This window comes from Pygocentrus nattereri, chromosome 4, assembly GCF_015220715.1.
Source record: "Pygocentrus nattereri isolate fPygNat1 chromosome 4, fPygNat1.pri, whole genome shotgun sequence".
NCBI lineage: Eukaryota > Metazoa > Chordata > Actinopteri > Characiformes > Serrasalmidae > Pygocentrus > Pygocentrus nattereri.
In genome coordinates this window covers 18,896,974-18,918,685 of record NC_051214.1, presented here as the reverse complement: position 1 = coordinate 18,918,685, position 21,712 = coordinate 18,896,974, and the positions used below count along the sequence as shown (strand labels likewise).

Genomic DNA, 21,712 nt, shown 5'->3' with positions numbered 1-21,712 from the left:
TGATCTTATTTGAATGATGCTTGTTGCTCCTTACTACTTTTTCCATTACTAGCAGTTTTGGCTTGAGTGAATTATTCGTTCTTACAGCGCAGGAGATATGCATGCCTGTGTATTCTCACGTTTCACGTGACATCACACTGTATAGTCGCCACCATTTTCACCAGCACGATGTGGTTTATGAAGGCTTCGGTCACATCTTGCAGGTGAATCAGAGAATGATGAGACCTTTAATTCAGTGTTTTCACTCCAGGTTTCTCTGTTGTTCGCATCTCATTCAGCTCCAGAAGGGATTAATCAGCTGATGACATCAGGAATTTTAACCAGGAAACCACAGTTATGCATTGCACGGGTTTCAGGACTGGAGCTGAACTCTGAACTAACTGCACCAGCAAACTTATAGAATCACGTTTGTCGAAACACAATGTTGTATTCCGCCTCACGGCATTCAGTCTGATATTTATTGTCTCCATTCAAACATCATTTAAATCAGAAGCGGAGAATATAACCATCCCGGTGGTCTGCAGTTCCGTTAGGGGGACGACTGTTCGTCTCTCGGCTGTTAACATCAGCTAAAGTTCTCTAAAGGCCTGTATTGATCACATCTGTGTTAATTAGCTTATGTCGTTGCCCTCCTACGATCAAAGTTTCTCTTCTTTATGCAGCACCATGGGGTCCTTTACCCACCCTGATGTGAAGAGCTGGTGGGCTTCTGTGCTTTTTAAATGCTTTGAGAGACCATCCATAATAGGGAGAGGGGCTGAGTACGGGATGAATATAAATAAAGTAAGGAGAGTAATTTTAGCCACCTTTCACCTATAGTTACGTTCATGTAGAGCAGCAAAGCCAGAAATTCGGGCCAAAATATTGCAGCCACAACATAAAAATCATGTGACTTAAACCCTAGAATAAACAGCAGCTGATGAAGTGAATGAATGAAGGCAATAGTCTTTTACCAGTGAATGTTCTGCTAAGGTTCTTATCTTGTGTATTGCAGTAACTGGTTTTGACCTCTGGGGGGCGGTTCTGGCAATGGGACTTGTGTGCACTCTTTACACAACACTGGTAAGGCTGATCCTTCTGCTTATTTCTCAGTACATAATGCAGTTATAAGAACTCGAGCATGTGTTTCCAATTTATGATGACTGCATCGGAGTTATGTTTATTGATGTTTTCAATAACATTTGCTCACTTTCTCGTCTGGCTCAGATAACCTCCTGTCCCATGACCATGTTTGTCTTATTCCAGGGTGGCCTGAAAGCTGTGATCTGGACGGACGTGTTCCAGACGATCGTGATGTTTGCTGGGCAGCTGGCGGTTATTGTGGTGGGGGCCCACCAGGCAGGGGGTATAAGCGAGGTGTGGAGGAAAGCACAGAACGGCAGCCGGATCTCTGGTCTGGAGTGAGTAGAAACTCACAGGGATACTTTTCAATACATCAGTACACATTTACGTTACATGGAGGTTCTTCAAACTTTTAAAAGATTAGTCTCACTAACCTCACTTAAAAAGATATTTCTTTAAATAGCCATCTATTAAAGGTTTCTTTAGGGAACTGAGTGGTTCTCCTATGGCAGGGGTCGGCGACGTGCAGCTCTTGTACTGCGCTGTTACGGCTGCACAGCTGAATCAGATGAGTAGGTAAAAATAAAATAATCCTCCTTTACAGTAAAATGAAGCTCTGCTGATCGTTCAACACAGTTTAACAACAATAAATGGTCTAAACGCTGGAGTTAATGTAGAGCTTCTGATTCACCATTTAACCCTGAAGATCCACCCAGACTACTGGTCACCATAGCAACACAGACAACAGTTTTGCCTAGCTAAGACGAACATTGATAATTTGGAGATGAATGGACTAATTTGCACTTATCCCTCCAGCTGGTTTCCTGGTACATTTAATCTGCAGCAACAAGCTGTTGAACACTACAAAGTTGTGAAGGTGACATCAGCTTCTTGTGCAGATTTTCCTGTTCCACCTTAAATGGTGCAGCAGTTACTTTCTCATTTAAAGTGGAAACGGAAAATGTGAACAAGAAGCTGGTGAATGACAAGCGACTTTAGCCTCGTAAAAAGTTGAGTGTTAGACATTTTACAAGAAACTGTTCAGCTTTAATGGAAAAGTTTCCTGCTGGAGATGCGAGAAAAGCAGCTGTAGCTGAGCTAAAGCTTAAAGCAAAGTAAGTCTGTTTTTTATATGTTTTAGCTTCTACTAAAACATTATCAAATACTGAGACGTATTTACAGCCATGATGTTAAAATGGACATGAAATGCTGTGGCTCCCAAGGTGGTTTGATCTTTGTTGAAAGGACAAAATGATCGTAACATTAGGATTGCTGACCCCTGCTCTATGGCTTCACTCAAGAGAACCCTTTTGTTTTTAGCTCTGTGAATTTTTTATTTTTTTTTCTTATTTAGAGCTTACTTTTTGTTACAGATAATGTCTGTAATTCAACTACGAGCCATTCAGTGTGTGTTTTGAGAAGTCCTGTATATGGCATGACTACTATATGAGAATCAAAGTTGCTAAACTTTGATTCCTGTTTACAGCAGGAGTTCCCGAACCCATGTACAGACGTTGCTCTGTCTCATTGAGCACATATGATTTAGCTGGTTAACTAATTATCTAAGTACCTCATTGTCTGGACCAGGTGTGTAGATTAGAAACTACAAAACTTTGGTGCGCAAAGAACTAGGATTCAAACCCCTGGTTTTGGAGGGTGGTTATCAAGCTACCCTGACCTCCAGCTCTTCAGTTCCTCAGTTAATGACCTCTGCTATGTTGTGCTTTAGCGGTGTCTCATCCCCATTCTGTATTCTGTAGCACATTCAGTGAAGCTTTTCTTTGTGTTTAACCATGCAGACTTAACCCTGACCCACTGGAGAGGCATACGTTCTGGACTCTGGCTGTAGGGGGAGTCTTCCTCATGCTGGCTCTGTATGGAGTGAACCAGGCTCAGGTCCAGCGATACCTCAGCTCTCGCACTGAGAAAGAAGCCATCATGTCAGTAATCACCACCAGAGTGTTGTTTAGTTACATAAAATGAATGGGTGGAATATGTATACGCACATGCATATAGTAGCAGTCAAAAGTTTGGCTACTTCTTCTTGAACACGTTTCTCAGGCACATATTGATCTAAAGGTCAATCAAGTCCATCAGAAATCACAATTGACTGTTCTTACCTCGTTAATTCACGCCCCTGATTGTTTATTTTAAGAGTAGTTCATACTATAATTTTAAGGGACCGTCATGCTGCCCCTGTCATCAAGCACTCAGTAAACCCACCCCTGATACCGTGATTCACACTGAAATGTCTTTGTATGCAAGGAAAATCATGACTTTTAATTCACGTTGATTTCAGGTGCTTGAATTTGGTTTTTGTGATGAACTGTAGTGTTCAAAGATTCACAGTTCAAAACTTTGGAATCAATACTTTGTGTTGATCACAATGTGATTGCATATTCCTATGCAACTTTGCAGCGTTCAGATAATTAGTAAAACACTAGAAGCTATAAATTAAAATGGATAGATTTTAGATGTGATCAGACTGCCATAATATCCACAGATCTACGGTAAATATCCGGTTGGTTTGGGGAGGGGTTATATAAACAGAGATTTGCAGTATATCTTTTATGTTTAGAGAAAGTCCTGTATGAAATCTTGTTTTATGTTTCTTCATGGTAGGTCCTGCTACGTGGTGTTTCCATGCCAACAAATAGTTCTGGCGCTGGGCTGCTTGATGGGTTTGGTCATGTATGCCCGTTACGGGGAGGACAGCCCTCTAGACAAGGGCTATGTCAAGACCAATGACCAGGTATGAGTCTCGTAGTGACTCGAGTATTCTTACAGATTCCTCACTGACCTTAATGCTACAAGGAGCTCGAAACTAATGTTCTTTCTCCAATCTTGTCAATGTAGATGGTTTTGTTTTTTGTGATGGACGTGCTTAGAGACCTCCCTGGTTTGCCTGGACTGTTTGTTGCCTGCCTTTTCAGTGGAGCACTCAGGTAACCACTAAAGGCCCTGGTAAAGGATCAGAAAGTGGATATGCTACAAGTACACGATTAGGCTACGTTCACACAGCAGGTAAAAGTGTCCAAAGCAGATTTTTTTTGTTTGATTGCTCACATTATCTTTTAAATGTGATCTATATGTGACATCCGTCTGAAGAGATCAGCTCCTAAACTGACCCACATGTGCAAAAGAACAGCGTCACGCTGCTTCATGCGGCTTATCCAGAGGTCAACAATCACAACCGCCAACAAACCCCATCGTATTTGGGCCACTTTTACCTGCTGTGTGCACAAAGCCTTAGTTCCTGTGCTCATATCTCTGCTTTCTCTTAATTCTAACTGAAGCACAATCTCATCTGCCTTCAACTCCCTGGCAACGGTTACCATGGAGGACCTGATCAAACCCCATTTTCCTGGAATGGCGGAGGCTCGAGCAACCCTGCTCTCCAAAGGCCTCGGTGAGCATTGCATCCCATTCCTGTTCTATCTAGGCGCACATGCATCAAAAACAAGCCAGGCCGGTAGCACAACCTTTTCCAACTCGCAAAATAATTTGTTTTCTATTAGCCCTTTTCTTTATGAGCTGCACTAGTTTCCAGCATGCACTGCAACGTGATGTGTGCTCCCACCCCCCTTCACAGCATCGATATATGGGGCAGCACCACAAAAACAAAACAAAGATGACTGGTGTCTAGTTCAAACCTACTGTACACTGGGGACATTTAAAGAGGTTTAACAGTTATCTGCAGCTAATGTAGTTTGTTTTATATATATTAAAGTATTCAGTGCCTCTTTTCTCCCAATGTAGTTTCAGCTGGCTTTTTTTAAATGATTTTTTTAAATATGGCCCTTTTTAATGTGTTAAAATTTAAATTTGACACCTCTGATCCGTGTTCAGGGACCACAGAACCAGAATTTTATTTCATATGTGTAGCTGCAAGAATTATCTCTTGTCTAGATTTTGTGGGTCTGTATTGTGGTGGATCAGGTTGTTTGTTTGTTTAATTATTCATTTTTCTCTAAACCTTGGTCATTCTTTCATTTGTTTTTTTTTGGTCCCCTTTTCTCTATTTGCTGTAGCTCTCGGCTATGGGCTGGTGTGTCTGGCTATGGCCTACATCGCTTCTCTGATGGGCTCTGTGCTGCAGGTATGGACTAAATAGTTTAATTACTACAGTTAGTCACTGGGTTTTAAGACTTTTATCAAGCATTGCTATTAAAGTAGCATATCTTTGTATTGTCTTGCAAAACAACTCCAGAATTATTTGCATCCTTAAAGAAACTGGGCACAAACATAAACAATATATGCAATGATTCAGATGTGCCTCAAAATGTTTGGAGAAATTGGTTACTATTTTTCTAATACAAATCATTTATGCAAGTGTGTTATTTTAAGAATAATGTGTTCTTATAGAAATTTATGAGGCAGAATTATTGGTTCGCTTGACCTACACAGGTGAGGGCAATTTGTCTTCAAAGGGAAGTAGGTTGAGAGTTGCTTCATGAGTGCTGATGATGGCATGAAGCTAAACTGTTTGCTCAGTTTGTGTCTGTTTTAATAGAAATAAAAATATTTATTTTACTTTAACAATGTGCAGGCAGTACCCATTCTACTCAAAATAATTTGAAAGAAGTTACACACATTTCCTTTGTTATTCATCAACATGGATAAAAACAGTTGTCAGCTCAAATGAGATGGAAGGTTTTGGACTGCCGTGGATTAAAAGGGTGATCAAAAAAAAAATCTGAAAAGCATGGAACAGTGAACAATTTGCCAGGAATGGGACGTCTGAGCATACTACCCCCACATACAGCGATGATGATGATGATGAGAGACGCTATAAGAAAACCTGAGGTGGATCTTTCAAGAAAGTAAGAAAATATCCTGATTTAGACCCAATTGAAAACCTGTGATGTGTATTGAGAAGACACAAGCAAAATATCAAGGATGGAGGAGTGTTCCAAGGTCCCTCAAAAAGTGTTCTCTAACCTAGCTGAGCATTACAGAAAGTAACTCTGTCAATACACTTCCCAGGGGTGACTTCACCAAATATTAATAATTAGGGAGCCAATATTTTAGAATATATTTTCATGGCATGTGGTCAAGGACTTTTCCTTCTGGTGGAAAAAAACACTTAAAAATAGATCTTGGCATACAGTTAAAATTTCTGACCAAATCATGCACCGTTGAGTTAATATGTAGAGGAGGTTTGTAATGTTGACTTCTGCTGGCAAGCGTTTGTTTCTTGAAGAAAAACAGGAGTGGAGACGCGAGGAAAAGTTTAATGAATTCACATCTTCCCACCAAGCGAGTCTGAAATAGCTTTCGCAGTCATCAAACTTCTATTCCCTCCAGTAAAAGCACACCCACCAGTTGTTTCTTTGACTCAACAACCCCAAAAGGCCCCCCCACTTGATGGCCGGCTGCCTCTACCTTTGTAATTAAAATAGAGGGGTTGAGGTCCACCCAGGAATTTACAGTCTCCCCCATTGCTAGATTTGGAGGTATAGATAACCAGATGTCAAGATATGTAATGACACCCAACAGTTAGCCTGACAAAGGACCGCTTTCCAAAGACCCCACACATCACCCAAGAAAAGACATACAAAATGCAAATGAGATTAACCCAGATGGCAAGGAAAAACAGAAGGGAAAGGAAGTTACAAAGTTAATAAAGCAAATAAAATAAAGTAAAATAATATTTAACAGTAATATAGAGTAAAAGCAACTGCTGTTGTGTTAAGCACTCAGTAGCGCTCCATGCATGCGTGTTTTCTTATGTAATGATTTCAGCTTAATTTCAAAAAGTGGAAAATGAGCACAGTCATCTCGGTATCTCTCTCTCATAAGGACACATGCACTCCTTTTCTCTCTCTCTTCCCCCTCGCTCGCTCTCCCACACTCTCTCTTAATGTCTTACTTTCACTGAACCCCTCAGGCAGCACTCAGTATTTTTGGAATGGTTGGTGGTCCTCTTCTTGGTCTCTTCTGCCTTGGGATGTTCTTCCCCTGGGCCAACTCCATTGTAAGTGAGCTCTCCTGCACATTTGACATTGACAGTGAAAGCTTGTGTCCTTTATATACTGTAATACTGTAATATATGACAGCACAAGTCGTTATGTCACATTTGAATCATGGCTAGAAAGTGAAGAGTACCACAGAACAGTCTGTGTGTATGTGTGTTTTCAGGGTGCGGTGGTTGGCTTAGTGGCAGGACTCGTCATGGCTTTCTGGATTGGTGTTGGCAGCTTCATTGCCCGTATGCAATCAGGTGGCCCACCTGTGCTTGACGTTACTGTTTTTCCTGACACGGTCAACGCAACAACTGCTGTCATGACAACACTCATCACTTCCGTTGCTCCGAAACCCAGGTACATACGCGACACAGTAACACTGTTTATTAAAGCAGTTAGTTTTTTATATGTCGATAATACAGGAGATAATTTTTAGATAAATAAATAAAGAGATATGTAGTGCGTGTATTTTTTAATATATTGCCAAAAGTATTATATAAATCCAGTCTACCTTCACACACATATGAACTTGGGTGACATCCCATTCTTAATCCATAGGGTTTAATATGATGTCAGCCCACCCTTTGCAGCTGTAACAGTTTTAAATCTTCTGAGAAGGCTTTCCACAAGGGTTAGGAATGCGTTTATGGGAATTTTTGACTGTTCTTCAACAAGCGCGTTTGTGAGGTCAGACACTGATGTTGGACGAGAAGGCCTGACTCACAGTCTCCACTCTAATTCATCCCAAAGGTGTTCTATCGGGTTGAGGTCAGGACTCTGTACAGGCCAGTCAAGTTCTTCAATACCAAGCTTGCTCATCCATGTCTTTATGGACCTGCTTTGTGCACTGGTGCGCAGTCATGTTGGAACAGGAAGGGGCCGTCCCCAAACAGTTCCCACAAAGTTGGGAGCATGAAATTGTCCAGAATCTCTTGGTGCTGAAGCATTAAGAGTTCCTTTCACTGGAACTAGGGGGCCGAGCCCAACTCCTGAAAAACAACCCACACCATAATCCCCCCTCCACCAAACTTTACACTTGGCACAAAGCAGTCAGACAAGTACCGTTCTCCTGGCAACGCTTTGCATTGTGCTTGGTGATGTAAGGCTTGGATGCAGCTGCTGAGACATTTTCTGACCCCACTCTGTCATTTTATGTGGCTGGCCATTTCGTGGCTGAGTTGCTGTCGTTCCCAAAAGCTTCTATTTTGTTGTAATACCACTGACAGTTGACTGTGAAATATTTAGTCTTGAGATCATTTCACAACTAAACTTGTTGCACAGGTGGCGTCCTGTCACGGTACCACACTGTAATTCACTTAGCGTCCAGGAGTAACAGCAGCTCAACCCCGAAGACCACACAAACTGGCAGAGCAGGACCGCCGAGTGGTGTACTGCACAGTACCTATCCTCTGTTGAATATCTCATTAAAGTTCCAATTTAACTCTGAAAGCAACATCCACAGAAGAACTGCACATTATTAGCTTCACGAAATGCGTTTCCATGGCTGAGCAGCTGCACACTGCTGAGTGGCCTAAGATCAAAATGCACAATGCCAAACATCAAATGGAGTGGTGTAAAGGGCTGTCACTGAGCTCTGGAGCAGTTGAAACATATTCTGTGAAGTGACAACTCACACTACTCTATCTGGCAGTCTAATGGACAAGTCTGGGTTTGCCGAATGCCAAATTACCTGCCTGATTGCCCTGTGCCAGCTGTAAAGTTTGGTGTGGGGGAGTGATGATATGGAATTTTTCAGGGCTTGGTCTAGAACCCTTAGTTCAAGTGAAGGCAATCTTAATGCTTCAGCACCAAGACATTTTGGACAAAGAGAGTCCTAATCTCCACCCGGTAGAACGAGCAGACACTGCGAGCCAGGCCTTCTCATCCAACATCAGTGTCTGACCCCACAAATGCGCTTCTGGAAGAACGGTAAAAAATTCCCATAAACACACTCCTAACCCTTGTGGAAAGCCTTCCCCGAAGAGCTGAAGCTGTTATATCTGCGAAGGGTGGGCCGACATCATATTAAACCCTATGGATTACGAATGGGATGTCACTCAAATTCAAATGCGTGTGAAGCCAGATGACCTGAATACTTTTGCAAATATAGTGTATATATTACACCAAGAATAAACCTTTTATTTTCAGTTCAAGATGCTTTTCAGACTTAAATTTGAGCATTAATAAATACTACTACTACTACTACTACTACTACTACTACTACTACTACTACTACTACATACTAATAATATTAGTAATCATTGGTATTAAATGATTTGGAAAAGTATATAGTGTGTGTGTGTGTTTATGTATGTATGTATGTGTGTGTATGTGTATATATATATATATATATATATATATATATATATATATATATATATATATATATATATAAAATAAAAAATATGATGTAATATAACATGTCACACCATAATGTTGATTTTTTTTTCACCCTGATGGCAGGAACAGCTTAACAAAGCTGTGATATTTTTGTTTGAACTGAGAACATTTCATTAAAAGCATTATGAAATGATTTAGATTTATTAAAGCTTCCCCTGTATTGTATCATTACAGGCCTTCTGGAGTGCAGGCCCTCTATTCTTTGTCATACATGTGGTACAGCGCTCACAACTCAGCAACAGTGGTAGTGGTGGGGCTGCTGGTCAGCATTCTCACTGGTATGTACATCCTCTTAAAATCTGATGGTTTATGTGAGGGTTTAGTTTGTCTCCCAGCTGTTACACACCACAAGGATTCTGCATATTAATGTCACAAGCTCTTTAATTTAGCAAAAATGCAGCTCCAACAGCTAAATCTGTTTCTCTTGTGTTTCATTTATTAAAAAGTCCTATTTTTTCCAAATGTAAGAAAAAAAATTGTTCCTGGCTTGTGTGCTCAGGACCTTGGAAGGAAAAGGAGCTCACTCCAGGTACTGTTTTCCCTGTGGTGGGCACGTTGCTCTTCTTTCTACCAGAACGCTATAGAGAGAAACTCTGCTGTGTTACCCCTCTTGAGGGCAAGGTAAGAAAAAGACGAAAGGCCTCAACTTTTATATTAATTCTTTAGGCAGCCCCAGAATTTGTTTTTGTGATCTGGGGTAGTCATTTGTAATCCTAGTTCTGGAGAGACACTGCCCTGCATATTTAACAGTTTTCCTTCCTCTGTTGCTGTGTCTATATTAGTGGAGTTGACAACTTTTCCTGGTAGTAAAGTCATGGCAAATAAGAGAGGAATCTGACCCTAAATCAGCACTTGTACGTTGAGAGGCTTTGCAAATACAGGCACTGGTTTAGCTAATCAGCTAATTAACAAGGCTTTGTGCGGAGCAGTGGCACTGCAGTCCCATGATTAGGAACCACTGTTACAGGATTCTTGCAAGTAAAGTTAAGGGTATACAACTTAATGGTTTCTGGTGCTTTGCATTCAGTATACAGGGTGAGTCAAAGGTCACAGGACAGGTTTTTTTAAATTTTATTTTTTATTTTATTATCGACTTTTATCTCTGAGGTCATCTCAAACAAATTGTGTATGTTGAGAAAATCCTCAACAAACACCACCTTCAGCACCGCTTTGTCGAGGCTTGTGACAGTATATAAAATAAAACCGTGTCCTGTAGCTTTTGACTCTCACCCTGTAGTTTTTTTTTATTATTATTATTAAAGCAAATCTTGGACAAGGGCTGGGCTAAGTTGCTGAGGTGTGTTGTAGAACATGTGGCACTAGTCTTATCAACACAGTACAGGTGTAGGTTCACACAAAGACAGACACACACACACACACAACTGTAGTTCTACAGTTACAGACAGTAGTCCATCTGTTTCTCTGATACTTTGTTACCCCCTTTTACCCTGTTCAGTGGTCAGGGCCCCCATGGACCCTCACAGAGCAGGTACTATTTGGGTGGTGGATCATTCTCAGCACTGCAGTAACACTGATGTGGTGGTTCGTATGACTGAACTTTAACCTTATGCATGATGCTCTACAGTCCAAAGCTCTGGGCAGGCAGCCTTACCAGATGGCGAAGAAAGAGAGCAACGGTGTTGCCCATTTTCAAGATGAAGAAAAGACTGGGGAGGAAGAGGCAAAAGAGAAGACCACCCAGCCCTCCTGCAAGCTCACCAGGGTGGAGCAGGAGACAGCTTTGTGATTGTCCCTCAAACTCTCTTATATGTGAAGCTACATTCTCACCCAAAGCCCCACAAACCAAGCAGGATAACTATTATGATGCCAAATTTCTATGAATATTAACTCCTCAGAGCCCACAGTCTCACCTCTCTGGTCTGTGAGAGGTACCCTGGTAGTGGAGAACACAGAACGCTCATAGCATGGCAGGCCCACTTGCAGTAATGTCGAGCACTAACCTCAAGGTGAGGGTTTAGTGTATGTAAAATGTATTATATATAAATGTAATAATTGAACTGCTGAAAGTTCTTGAAGTGTAAATGACAGTGGGCTCAAATGGTTACTCAATTTAAATGTTAAAAATTGTAAAGTAATATCAATTACTTCACTCGATATGCTTACCCACAAAATTGAAAGCACTGTGAAAGAGGTCACCCAAGACTTTCTTCAGAGAATCAGGTTAACTTGCTGAAAAAGACACTAAGTATGATCTTAGTTTGTTTAAAAAAAAAAAAAGCAAAATATGACGTTTAAGGAACTAAAATCCTCACTGATGATGAGTATAAAGATTTATAACTGTAGTTAAATCTAAGTTAAACAGAGTTGAGGATCGTTAATAAGGGGGTATTTTTTTTAAAAATGTATTTACTGGGTTGTCTTCACTGCTGGATATTAGGTTCCGTTAGCCTTTTATATGCTGCTATAGATAATGCAGTAACTTAGTGTCCACGCTACTGCAGCACATGTTTAGCTGAATATTTGTGAAATGCTGGAGATTCCAAAAGTTCTTCAGTAGACGGGAGCCGTCAATGCTGGTTCGCTGTTCAGTGTGGTTAATGAGGTTTTGCATGTGGAATGATTGTTCCCAGACATCTTTGGATCCCATCGTTAGTTGTAAGTGCCTCCTCATATGATTGCACTAGCTCATCTGTTTTGTGATTGGACAAGCAGTTGCCACTTTGTTTTATATTGACATTTCTCAATATAACATGGACCTCGTGGGGCAAACAACTAATGAGTATCTTTACATCGTACCATTTGTGGCTACCCTGCACTACAAATGAGACGCCTGGGTTGAAACAGAAAAGTGTGCCTAAGGTGTGCCATGTCTGCATTCGTTTATTGGTACCTCAGCCAGGTTGATCTAGAAGTGGCCTGTTTTCTCTGTGCTCGTTTTTCAACCTAATCCCTATCTGCCAGACTATTAGAGATGGTTTGGTAACACTTTTTTATAGTATCAGCCAGGACTAATAACAATCCTGTTTATTTTCTTCTAAGTGGTGCAGTTGTCTTAAGTGATGACCCTGTTGTCAGGTAGTTAATAGTTGGATACCTGGCACACCCACTCTTGGTGCCTCACCCTGCTGTCACTTAGCACAGTTTCTAGCAAGTGTGGATATCTGTTGGCTGATGTAACAGAAATAGCAGCATTTTTTTGAGAGGAAAACTGCTTTTCGGTAATGCCTTCCAGATTTGTTGAATGCTAGTGGATATTCCAAAGCACATGGGTTTGTATGGAGATTTTGTGCAAACTATTTGTAATGAATCATTTGTTATCTATACAGGGTGATTCAAAAAGATTCCTCCTATTTCAAAATGATATATTTCACATGTAAATCATTACAGATCAATGCAGTGAACTGTAAATGGTTTAAGTGAGCATAAAGTTTATGATGTAATTGTACAAGTTCTCAGTCTGAACCTCCTTGCATTAGTTATTGTCTGTGGCAAGCGACCATATGTTACATATGCGGCAGATAGAGACCAGGCTGAAAAACGATGGACTGTTTCTTGAAGAGTCTGAGATGTAATACCAGGCTGTAGTGTTTACTGAGGTGATGTTTAGCGGAATCATGAGATCATGGAAAAAGAACTGAAACCTGCTGGATGTTTTCTGGCTGTAGTCGTCAACATTTGATATTGTATTTTGATCAGCTGAACTAAACTGAATGTTTTCTTTTTTTCTTAATTTCACGCTTACCTATGAGGTTTATTGAACTATAGACCTCAGTCAAAGCCATTGAGTGTGTCGTGTCGTGTTGGGAGTCTTTGTGATGTGAAGGTCTCCGCTCGTGTGATTGTGAATGTAAGCCTCATTTTTCCCAGTCTGAAAAAGTGCTCATGGTGTGTTGAATTCTGCCCCATGAATACTGTTCATGCCTCTCTCTCTCATTTATTTTAGCGTGTTGTGTAGGGTTGATGAAATATCTTCAACTGGTTATTCATCTCCAAAGAACTGTCTTATGCATGACCATATGCTGGGCATAAGATTTCTGTCTGCCTTCATTTGATTTCATTTGCGTTCTCTGTGCATCTCATGCCTTTTCAAAGTAGAATTAGAGAAATTTACATATTTGGGGAGAACTCTATGTATGCCAAAAGCACAGTGTCTAAAATTACTTTGTTTTACAGTATTTTACAGTTTTATTTTAAACGATTTTGACCCGTTCTTGTCCACAGCCATTAAATCTTGGCCAAAGAACAAACAGAGTATGATGAACATAAAAATAGATACACAATAAAAGAATCTATATGAATGAACTCAAGTTGTAGTACACATATACTACCAGTCAGTAATTTGGAAGCACTTGATTCTGGACTTGATTGAGTCATTAGCTGTGTTCCAAAGTCTGAGCTGCAGCCAAGGTAGTGTGGGTCCTCAGTAGAACTGTCCTATGAAGACTCCTCCTTAGTGACCTATTGGTCGCACAAATGGAGCAATCCTAAAGAGACTGCGTGGTGACTTCGACAGAGTGACGCCAAACTTGTGAGGGAACTGGTGAGAGAAAATGAAGCCTGATTGCATTGCGTTTGTTGCTGTTTCATTTCTTCACAGAAATAGACTTTATGTAGTATGATAAACTACATACACACACACACTTATAAATAAAATAAGATATATGGACATTCTTTGACTTTACACTTTGAGTTAACGAAGACGAATCCAAGGATATGAAATATAAGACATGCTCTGCTCCAACGGCTTTTTCCACTATTATGATTTTAAAAATGTATTTTATTTTACCCCCTCCATGTCGTTGGTGCACAGAGAACTGTGGATAACCGAGGGCCTGGTAGGATACATCTCATCCGTCCTTCAAATCACCCAGAACGTAGGCTGCATTTCTAGGTTGTATATGTAGGATCCTTCACTCTAGAACGACCTTCTATGACGTAGCGGCAGAGAAATGCAGCCTAACTTGGCTGCATTTGAATAAATAATCAGATGGATTCCTGTCCATTATATAATCATATTGTGCTATGCGTGTTTTCATTAAATGTTAGTTGAATCTCTGTTAATGCATCAGTGCATTTTACTATCAGTTGTATTGTGAGCAGGTTTTAGTTTGATGTTTTTGAATACTGGAGCAATTTGATATGAACGGCATTTATTATTATTATTATTATTATTATTATTATTATTATGTGTAAAATGTGGTTGTTCATTTTTAAATAGAATACCTCTTCTGGGAGTAGGTGTGTCCAAACTTTTGGCTGGTAGCATATATGTTGTTTTATTACAGAAGAACATGTGAAACACTTGGCTTCATTTTCCAAAACGAATTGAAATCTCTTTATAAAATCATAAAAATGATCAAGTCTTAAGGTCCAAAGGTGTTGTGTTCATCCAGTGTTTGGAACACAAAGTCAGAACAAATTCTGTGACACTTTTCCTTATCAAACTAAATTTAATGGACATGAATGGGTCAATGTAGAAGAAAAATATAGCGCATTATCCTTTATGTAACTGATAATGGTACATAAATAAGTGCTACCGCTGCACTCGCACAATGTTGGACTCCTACAGTCTGTTGGTACGAAGGACTGATGCTGGATTTTAGAGCTACTAATAATTTTTCTTGAGATCTATAGTTAGAATCATGAGATCTAGCACTATAAACGACTACTAGATGCAGACGTCACTGCCGAGGAGTTACCTGGTTCAGCTTCTAAGATGTCGCATTATAACATTTTAAGAACATTATAACTAATAATTCTCCCATTATTGTCATTCCCTTTGTGATGGTTGTGTAGAAATGTAGAAACATTTTGTAATCCTGGAAGGAGCTGCATGTAGTCATCTCATCAAACCTGAAATTACTTGAATAGTGTGCACTAATGCTTTCTAACACCTGTCGTACTGAGTGAAATGCAGTGTAGCAGAATTGAAATATGTATTTTCATATATCTTTTTAATTTTGTGATTTACACATACTGTGGATTTCTTCTATGAAATTATGAACATTGAAGCACATGCTGTTAACAAGTGCACGGAAATCTGAAATGTAGCTTAGCTGACAAAATGACAAGTCTGACTGAAAATGGGCTCTACTTTTCAATTTGCAAGATAAGATAAAACACCACCTGTACTTCTACATTACCTCCAAGTACTGAAAATACTGTGAGAGCCCCTGCTGGCTCACAGCTCTTAATTTTAGTTTTTTTTCTGTTTTGTTTTTTAATCATTTTATAAAGAGAGAAAGCATAGCACTCAAGTAATTACAATCAAAATAAATATTTTAAGAACATAATATTTGTATATAAATATTATGAGAATATTTATTTTTATAGATATATTCCCATTTTTGTAGATGTTCTGGGTTTTTTTTTTTATAACATTTTTTAAAATATATAAAGTCTTTCCTGGTATGCATTCCAAAAAAACCATAAGCAATGGAGTCTGACCAGCTTCATTGCTTTGGCTGTGCCTTCACTGTCTCTTTTTTTGATTGGTCGTGGAAGTTCCAGAGCCGTCCTGGAGACTTCAGAACATGTTATGAAAAGGCAAGCGTCTTGGTCGAGGGAGCATTCGTAGCTAAGAAGCTATTACAAAGAACAGTTTGTGTTTAGCTGCAAGAGTGAGGCATTATTTCCAAACCACAAACATTGAATTTGTCCTTTTACCAGCCAGACAGAAATATTTGTAATGAGTGATGGGGGGCTGGGGGAATATTCTCCACTTTGTTCTTTTTGAATGAATAAAAATGTCTGCCTGATGTTTGTGCTGCCTTTTGTGGTTCTTTAGTGATTAAACCCCAAATATTTTCCTCTGTCTTTTATCATCATTATTATTGTTTTTAACCTTGTTAATTTTAGTCTCTGGCCACATTAAGCACAATTTATCATATATATATATATATATATAATGTCTGTCTATTATTTGTTCAATAAAGCCTGAATTAGGCACTTCTAAATAGTCTATTCACTATGTATTAATCTTTATTCATTATGACCTGTGTTAGTACATAACTAGAGATCTGTTATGTGAAAATTATTATTATTAGTCTTTATTAGCCTTATTAGTCATTATAACTCACAATCAGCAATTTCTTCATGCCTTGCTATGCTGAATTGCTGAGCATGGATTATCACCTATATTATCATCATATTAGTGTACAGTTGGCAGAATGGGATTTCTACAGTTTCTGGATAGCATCAATGCATCTTTGGAGTTTATTGCTTCTTTAGAGGTAATAAGAATTTAATAAGTCAAGATGCTTCAGGATTTGTTCCATATTCTAAAGTGGAGTTAGGATCAGCACTAATTAAAGGCTAAAAATTGCTAAACAGAGTTTCAATAAGGCTATTTGTTAAATTTATTTACTTTTGGGTTGTTAAAAATGTTCAACACTAGTGGCTTCAGAGTTTGTATGTTGTGTATAATGGATGTTTTAGGTGCTATAGCAAAGAGTAAAACATGCAAAAGCAAAATCTGTTAACTGAACTTTTACTAAAGACAACCTATTACAATTGGAATGACAAATTACTGCCAGAAGAAATCAATTCATTTGACAAGTTAGTACATAACATTCCATGTTATTTTTGGTGCTAAACCACAAAATGCACCACTAGAGCTAGAATCTTACACAGGATATTTTCTTATGTCATGTAAAAGCATGCCAAGACTACCTTCCCTGTGCTTATTTCCCCTCCAATAGGTCCATTCTATTAAATCCAAATGTTCCTTCAGTGATATTTCCGATCTGTTGCCTCGTAGCCTCCATACAGTGGATTTGCAAATGCCCCACATCCGCTCAATGTTTTGAGTATGTGCCCCTGTTGTAGGCTCAACAAAAGACTCTTCATGATTGACTATGAGATGAAGATAGCCCTTATTTTAAAGACAGCGATATGATCTCCACCCATCTGATATTACTGTACTCCCACACCTCACGTAGTTCCTCAGGATGGGCAGTAGGTGTCTTGTGGATCTACGCTTCACAATGTGCAACACTGGTCAACACCCAGTATCCCAAATACCCATGGCTTTCGGTTATTGCTTCTTCCCTGGTTGTACTGAAATGTAAAAGACAAAAATGTGATGTAGAAATATTTTTTCATTTTAGTCCAAACATTGCTGTGAAATGACAAAATATTAAGCACAGATAATACTTTGTTGTAATATATTTCACAATATAAAAAAATGTAATGCAAAATTTATCCCCATACTGTGTACTGCAAAATAAAATGACATGACTAAAATTAACACACATTGACAAGTGAAATATCAAGGACTGCAGTTCGGTTAGAAATTGAGAATGGATCAAGTAACTAAAAGTTTTGGGTCTGTTTTTGGATTTTCAGTAAGATGAAAAATGAAAAAAAAAACAAAACAGTGGTGTTTTTATGATGTCATAAGTTGTAGTTACAGACTACCTGTTGTGGCATGATTAATTATATATTCAGTTTGTTCATATTAACTTACTGGATACCTAATTAAAAATTAGGAAAAAATATGTTTTAGGCACAGTGTGACACGACAAGAGAGTTCATCTGTTGCAACACATCTTCTACCCCTTTCATTATTGGTCAGTTTCTGACCACATGACTGCTATTGTTAGGGTACTCACGCATCCAGGATTTCCCTGGATTATCCAGGTCTTTGGTCACCTTTGCAGAAAAAAAAATTCTGGACACAACATTTAAGCATTTTTACATTTTAGTATTCCTTATGAAGTTTAAACTGCTTCTTTTTATCTGGTCAAACCATTTACCCTAAAGACAGAGACAACTGTTTGGGAAAGCTGCACTGCTGGTGACATGTTTAGGTAAGAGGCAGCATTTCAACACATTAACTGAAAAATTAAGTTGTGTAGCTGAACTGATATCTGAACGTATCTCTTTAGATTGCATAATGAGTAGCGCTACATGTCAGCAGAAGTTAGTAAAAAAAGCAAGCCATTGATTACATGTGCAGGAATTTTACAGGGCTGAGATGCGTGGTGGTCCATTCTCAGCAGAGGCAGAGTGGGTGTATCAGACACAGTGGTATTATAAATAATAACACTTAACACAGGCCTCTTTCCCACTGTAGGGCCAAATGGTTCTGAGCATGAACAGTAACTGTTATATTGGCATTTCTACACAAGCACAGTTCAACACTGTTTGCTTACAGACTATGCTCAGCATGGTTTTCTCAAAACAGTTAGCTAACCATGCTCATGGCCATGGAACCTTTGAGTGGGAAAATGCAATAATGTAGTTATTCACTGACTGGTTCTATGTTTGTACTGTAGCACTGCATTTTGTGTTATTTCAAAACTAAAAACAATCTTCACCAAAGTTCACCTTGATCATATAATCACCAAGTAAATAAAAGCATGCACTATTTTATTCCACCATTCAGCAAAACCATCAATCTACCAATAAACAGGAGAGGAGCTGTTTAGCATTAATTTAGTATGCTAACCACTCTACTCACCATATTAACAGGTTTGATTCTGGTTTAAAATATCTACAAAGAAAGCTGAATATTAAACATGTTTTGTAGTGTTTGGATCTGTAGGCTCCTAGCTAGGCTAATGTCTGCTGGTTCCTTTCCCCTACTTAGCAGCCGTCCAGCTTAGCTAGTTGGCTAAAGATCTGGACACCACAATACAGGTTCAGTTGGTGCTGAGCAGTTAGCAGAGCACCAAACTAAAGGAGTCACCCACCACAGTACAGGCTTGATTTTAGCTAACTGATGCTTAAATAACACATATAACTATTTGGCTCTACAGTGAAAAAACGAACAGTATTGCACAAAGAAGGCCTAAAACATAGGTATTAAGTGTATATGCACACACTATATCAGAGCCTGAATGTATTGTCTCATGACTACAAAACAGAGAAAGTTGAATAAACTTACTTTGCGTTTGTGGCCAAATTTACTTTCAACAATCATCACTACTTCCCGTGGGCTTCCAATATTCTGCTTTTTCGCTTTTCTCGTTCTTTTCAGGGCAAACTTACACACTTTGCGCAGTTTGCTAGCAAGTTTGCTTAAGGTTGTGGAACTCCTTGTAATGCCCTCTTGAAGTATATCTACCTGGCGAAGATGGAGCCCCTGGGCAAATCTGAATAAAAGATACAAAGAAAAATATGTTTTTACATTAAACTGCACATTTATCATCAGGGCTTATAATGAAATCATAATCAGTTATTAAAACTGTGAAGGAAACCCATTCACAACGAAATTATAAGGCATGTTTGACAATATGGCCAAAAAAAAAAAAATTGAAATTAATCATAAGATGTGGTATGTTTGTACATAAGCATCCTTATCTGAGTTATCTGACTCTACCGGTATCAGTGACTCTTCGGAATCAGGTCGGCCACTCAGAAAGGCAAAAAAGAAGAAGAAGCACATGGACATCAAAGTTGCAAAACCCGCCCACGCTAGAGGTGAGTTTAAATAATCTGTCCTGAACTGTATTGCTTTGGTTAACTATGCAGGCACAGCAGGTGTTCTCATTTTGCTGAGCAAAACTTTTATTTATCTGAGCCGTGTCAGCCTGTGTAGTACCTAATTATACCTTTGTAGACATTAACAGGTTCAGTCTATTTGAAATAAGAATGCAGTATGTATCTTAGATGTCTATGCAGGTGAAACACAAGCTGAAACATTATTCCCTCTCTTTGGTAACTGTAACAAACTTACTTCTGATGTTGTTTTGACATATGTATGCATTTTATCATCTTTTCACATGCTCTAAATTACAAAACATCTTGATTTGCACGTCTCCAAGTTGGCCTGGGAGCGGCTTGGGGTCCCCGGGAATGAGCTGGAGGAAGTTGCAGGGGACAGGGTCATCTGGGATTCTCTGCTCTCCAAACTGCTACCGCGACCCTGTTTGGACTAGCGGTCAATGATGATGGATGGATGGATGGATTGATTTGCACATTTAGTTCCATTGTTAAATACCCCATATGCACATATGGCCACATAAATCAATTACATTACCTATTAATGCACCAAATTTCCTGAACTTTACAAAAGCAGTAAGTTACTCAGTGCAGACAGGACATACATAAAACCCACAAGGCCAATTAGGCTAGTGTACAACATGGTTTTGAAAGTTCCATTAACCCCTTAAAATCCCAGGTTTATTGCAAAGGCTTAATATTCAGTAAATACAGGGACTACAGTGCAAACTGTCTGAGCTATTCTTAGGTTGTAGACGCATGTAATAAAACTGTGCTTTAAGGGAACGTGCGGATTGCAGGCATGTTGAAAGTGTATTCAAAGAAAACATTTATTCTGAGGATGTGAGTTATATACTGTTGTCATCATATATTCAGTTTAGCATTGATTTTGAGATTATTTAAGACGATAAGTGTGACATTAATACATAAAGACATCGTCGTCCGAAAAGCTCTAAAAACTTGACCCGACACCTCTGACTTTTACATTATTATTTCAAGCTTTACAATGCGAATCCCAGCAGCGCACACTCATATTTTAACCATTTTTATTCTTCTTATTCAGTAAAGGCATTTCTTTCAGTTTTAACAACAAAAATCTTATACAGCATTATGCTTGACAATGGATAACCTGAAAAGTCTGCTGCCGATATCATAGTGGCATGCTTCTCATGCTCGGCTTGAAAGCTTGACAGCAATAGTAAATGTAAACTAGGGCAATGGAGTTTAACAAACATAAAGAGGTATATTTGAATAGACTTGATCTTTTTCATATTTATTCTGATAATTGCTTTTTTCCAGCACAAGGACCTGAGGAGGTCATCAAACGATACCGCAAGGTGCTGAAGACTTTTAGCAAGATGTGCACTATGACTGAAGCGTTCAGCCGCCATAATTTTGACCATGGAACAATTGCTTTCACTGCAGCAATCGCAGAGCTTGCAATTGTTGATCCCAACACCTATGAAAGTCTTGCATCTACCTCAACAAAGGAGACCTTGGCTGCATTTGCAAAAAATGTGCAGCCAACATCACAGAAGAAACGAAGAATGAAATAGAAGACATGAAGACACAGGGACAGCTACTTCCCGTTCGGTGGAAATAAGCTGTATATATCAAGCTAAATTGGTTTCACTGTTCACACTGTGAATAACTGGCAGAATTTCTTTTTGAGAATTTCTCATTATTTCAGAAATTCTTCTCTTCCAATTTGCCTGTTATTGAGTCTGTTTGGAAACTGTAGTTAATTGCAGCAAACTGAGTTAATTTTATGATTGCTCATTTATAAATATAGCTGGTATTGAAACTATTTAGCACTTTTTAGCCTTTAATTAGTGCTGATCCTAACTCCACTTTAGAATATGGAACAAATCCTGAAG

General features: G+C 39.0%; 1 protein-coding gene across 1 annotated transcript in view; it reads left to right on the top strand.

Moving 5' to 3' along the window:
- slc5a6a (solute carrier family 5 member 6a) overlaps positions 1-16,147 on the top strand; it is a 36,889-nt gene extending 20,742 nt beyond the window's left edge. Inside the window, exons 6-17 of the mRNA XM_017701060.2 lie at positions 995-1,062; positions 1,246-1,400; positions 2,862-3,002; positions 3,685-3,814; positions 3,919-4,007; positions 4,359-4,471; positions 5,094-5,161; positions 6,953-7,039; positions 7,204-7,385; positions 9,603-9,706; positions 9,928-10,049; positions 11,014-16,147. Of these exons, the coding sequence (XP_017556549.1) occupies positions 995-1,062; positions 1,246-1,400; positions 2,862-3,002; positions 3,685-3,814; positions 3,919-4,007; positions 4,359-4,471; positions 5,094-5,161; positions 6,953-7,039; positions 7,204-7,385; positions 9,603-9,706; positions 9,928-10,049; positions 11,014-11,175 (1,421 nt within the window). The 3' untranslated portion in view covers positions 11,176-16,147. The remainder of the gene's footprint in view (positions 1-994; positions 1,063-1,245; positions 1,401-2,861; positions 3,003-3,684; positions 3,815-3,918; positions 4,008-4,358; positions 4,472-5,093; positions 5,162-6,952; positions 7,040-7,203; positions 7,386-9,602; positions 9,707-9,927; positions 10,050-11,013) is intronic.
- The last annotated feature ends 5,565 nt before the right edge of the window (positions 16,148-21,712 follow it).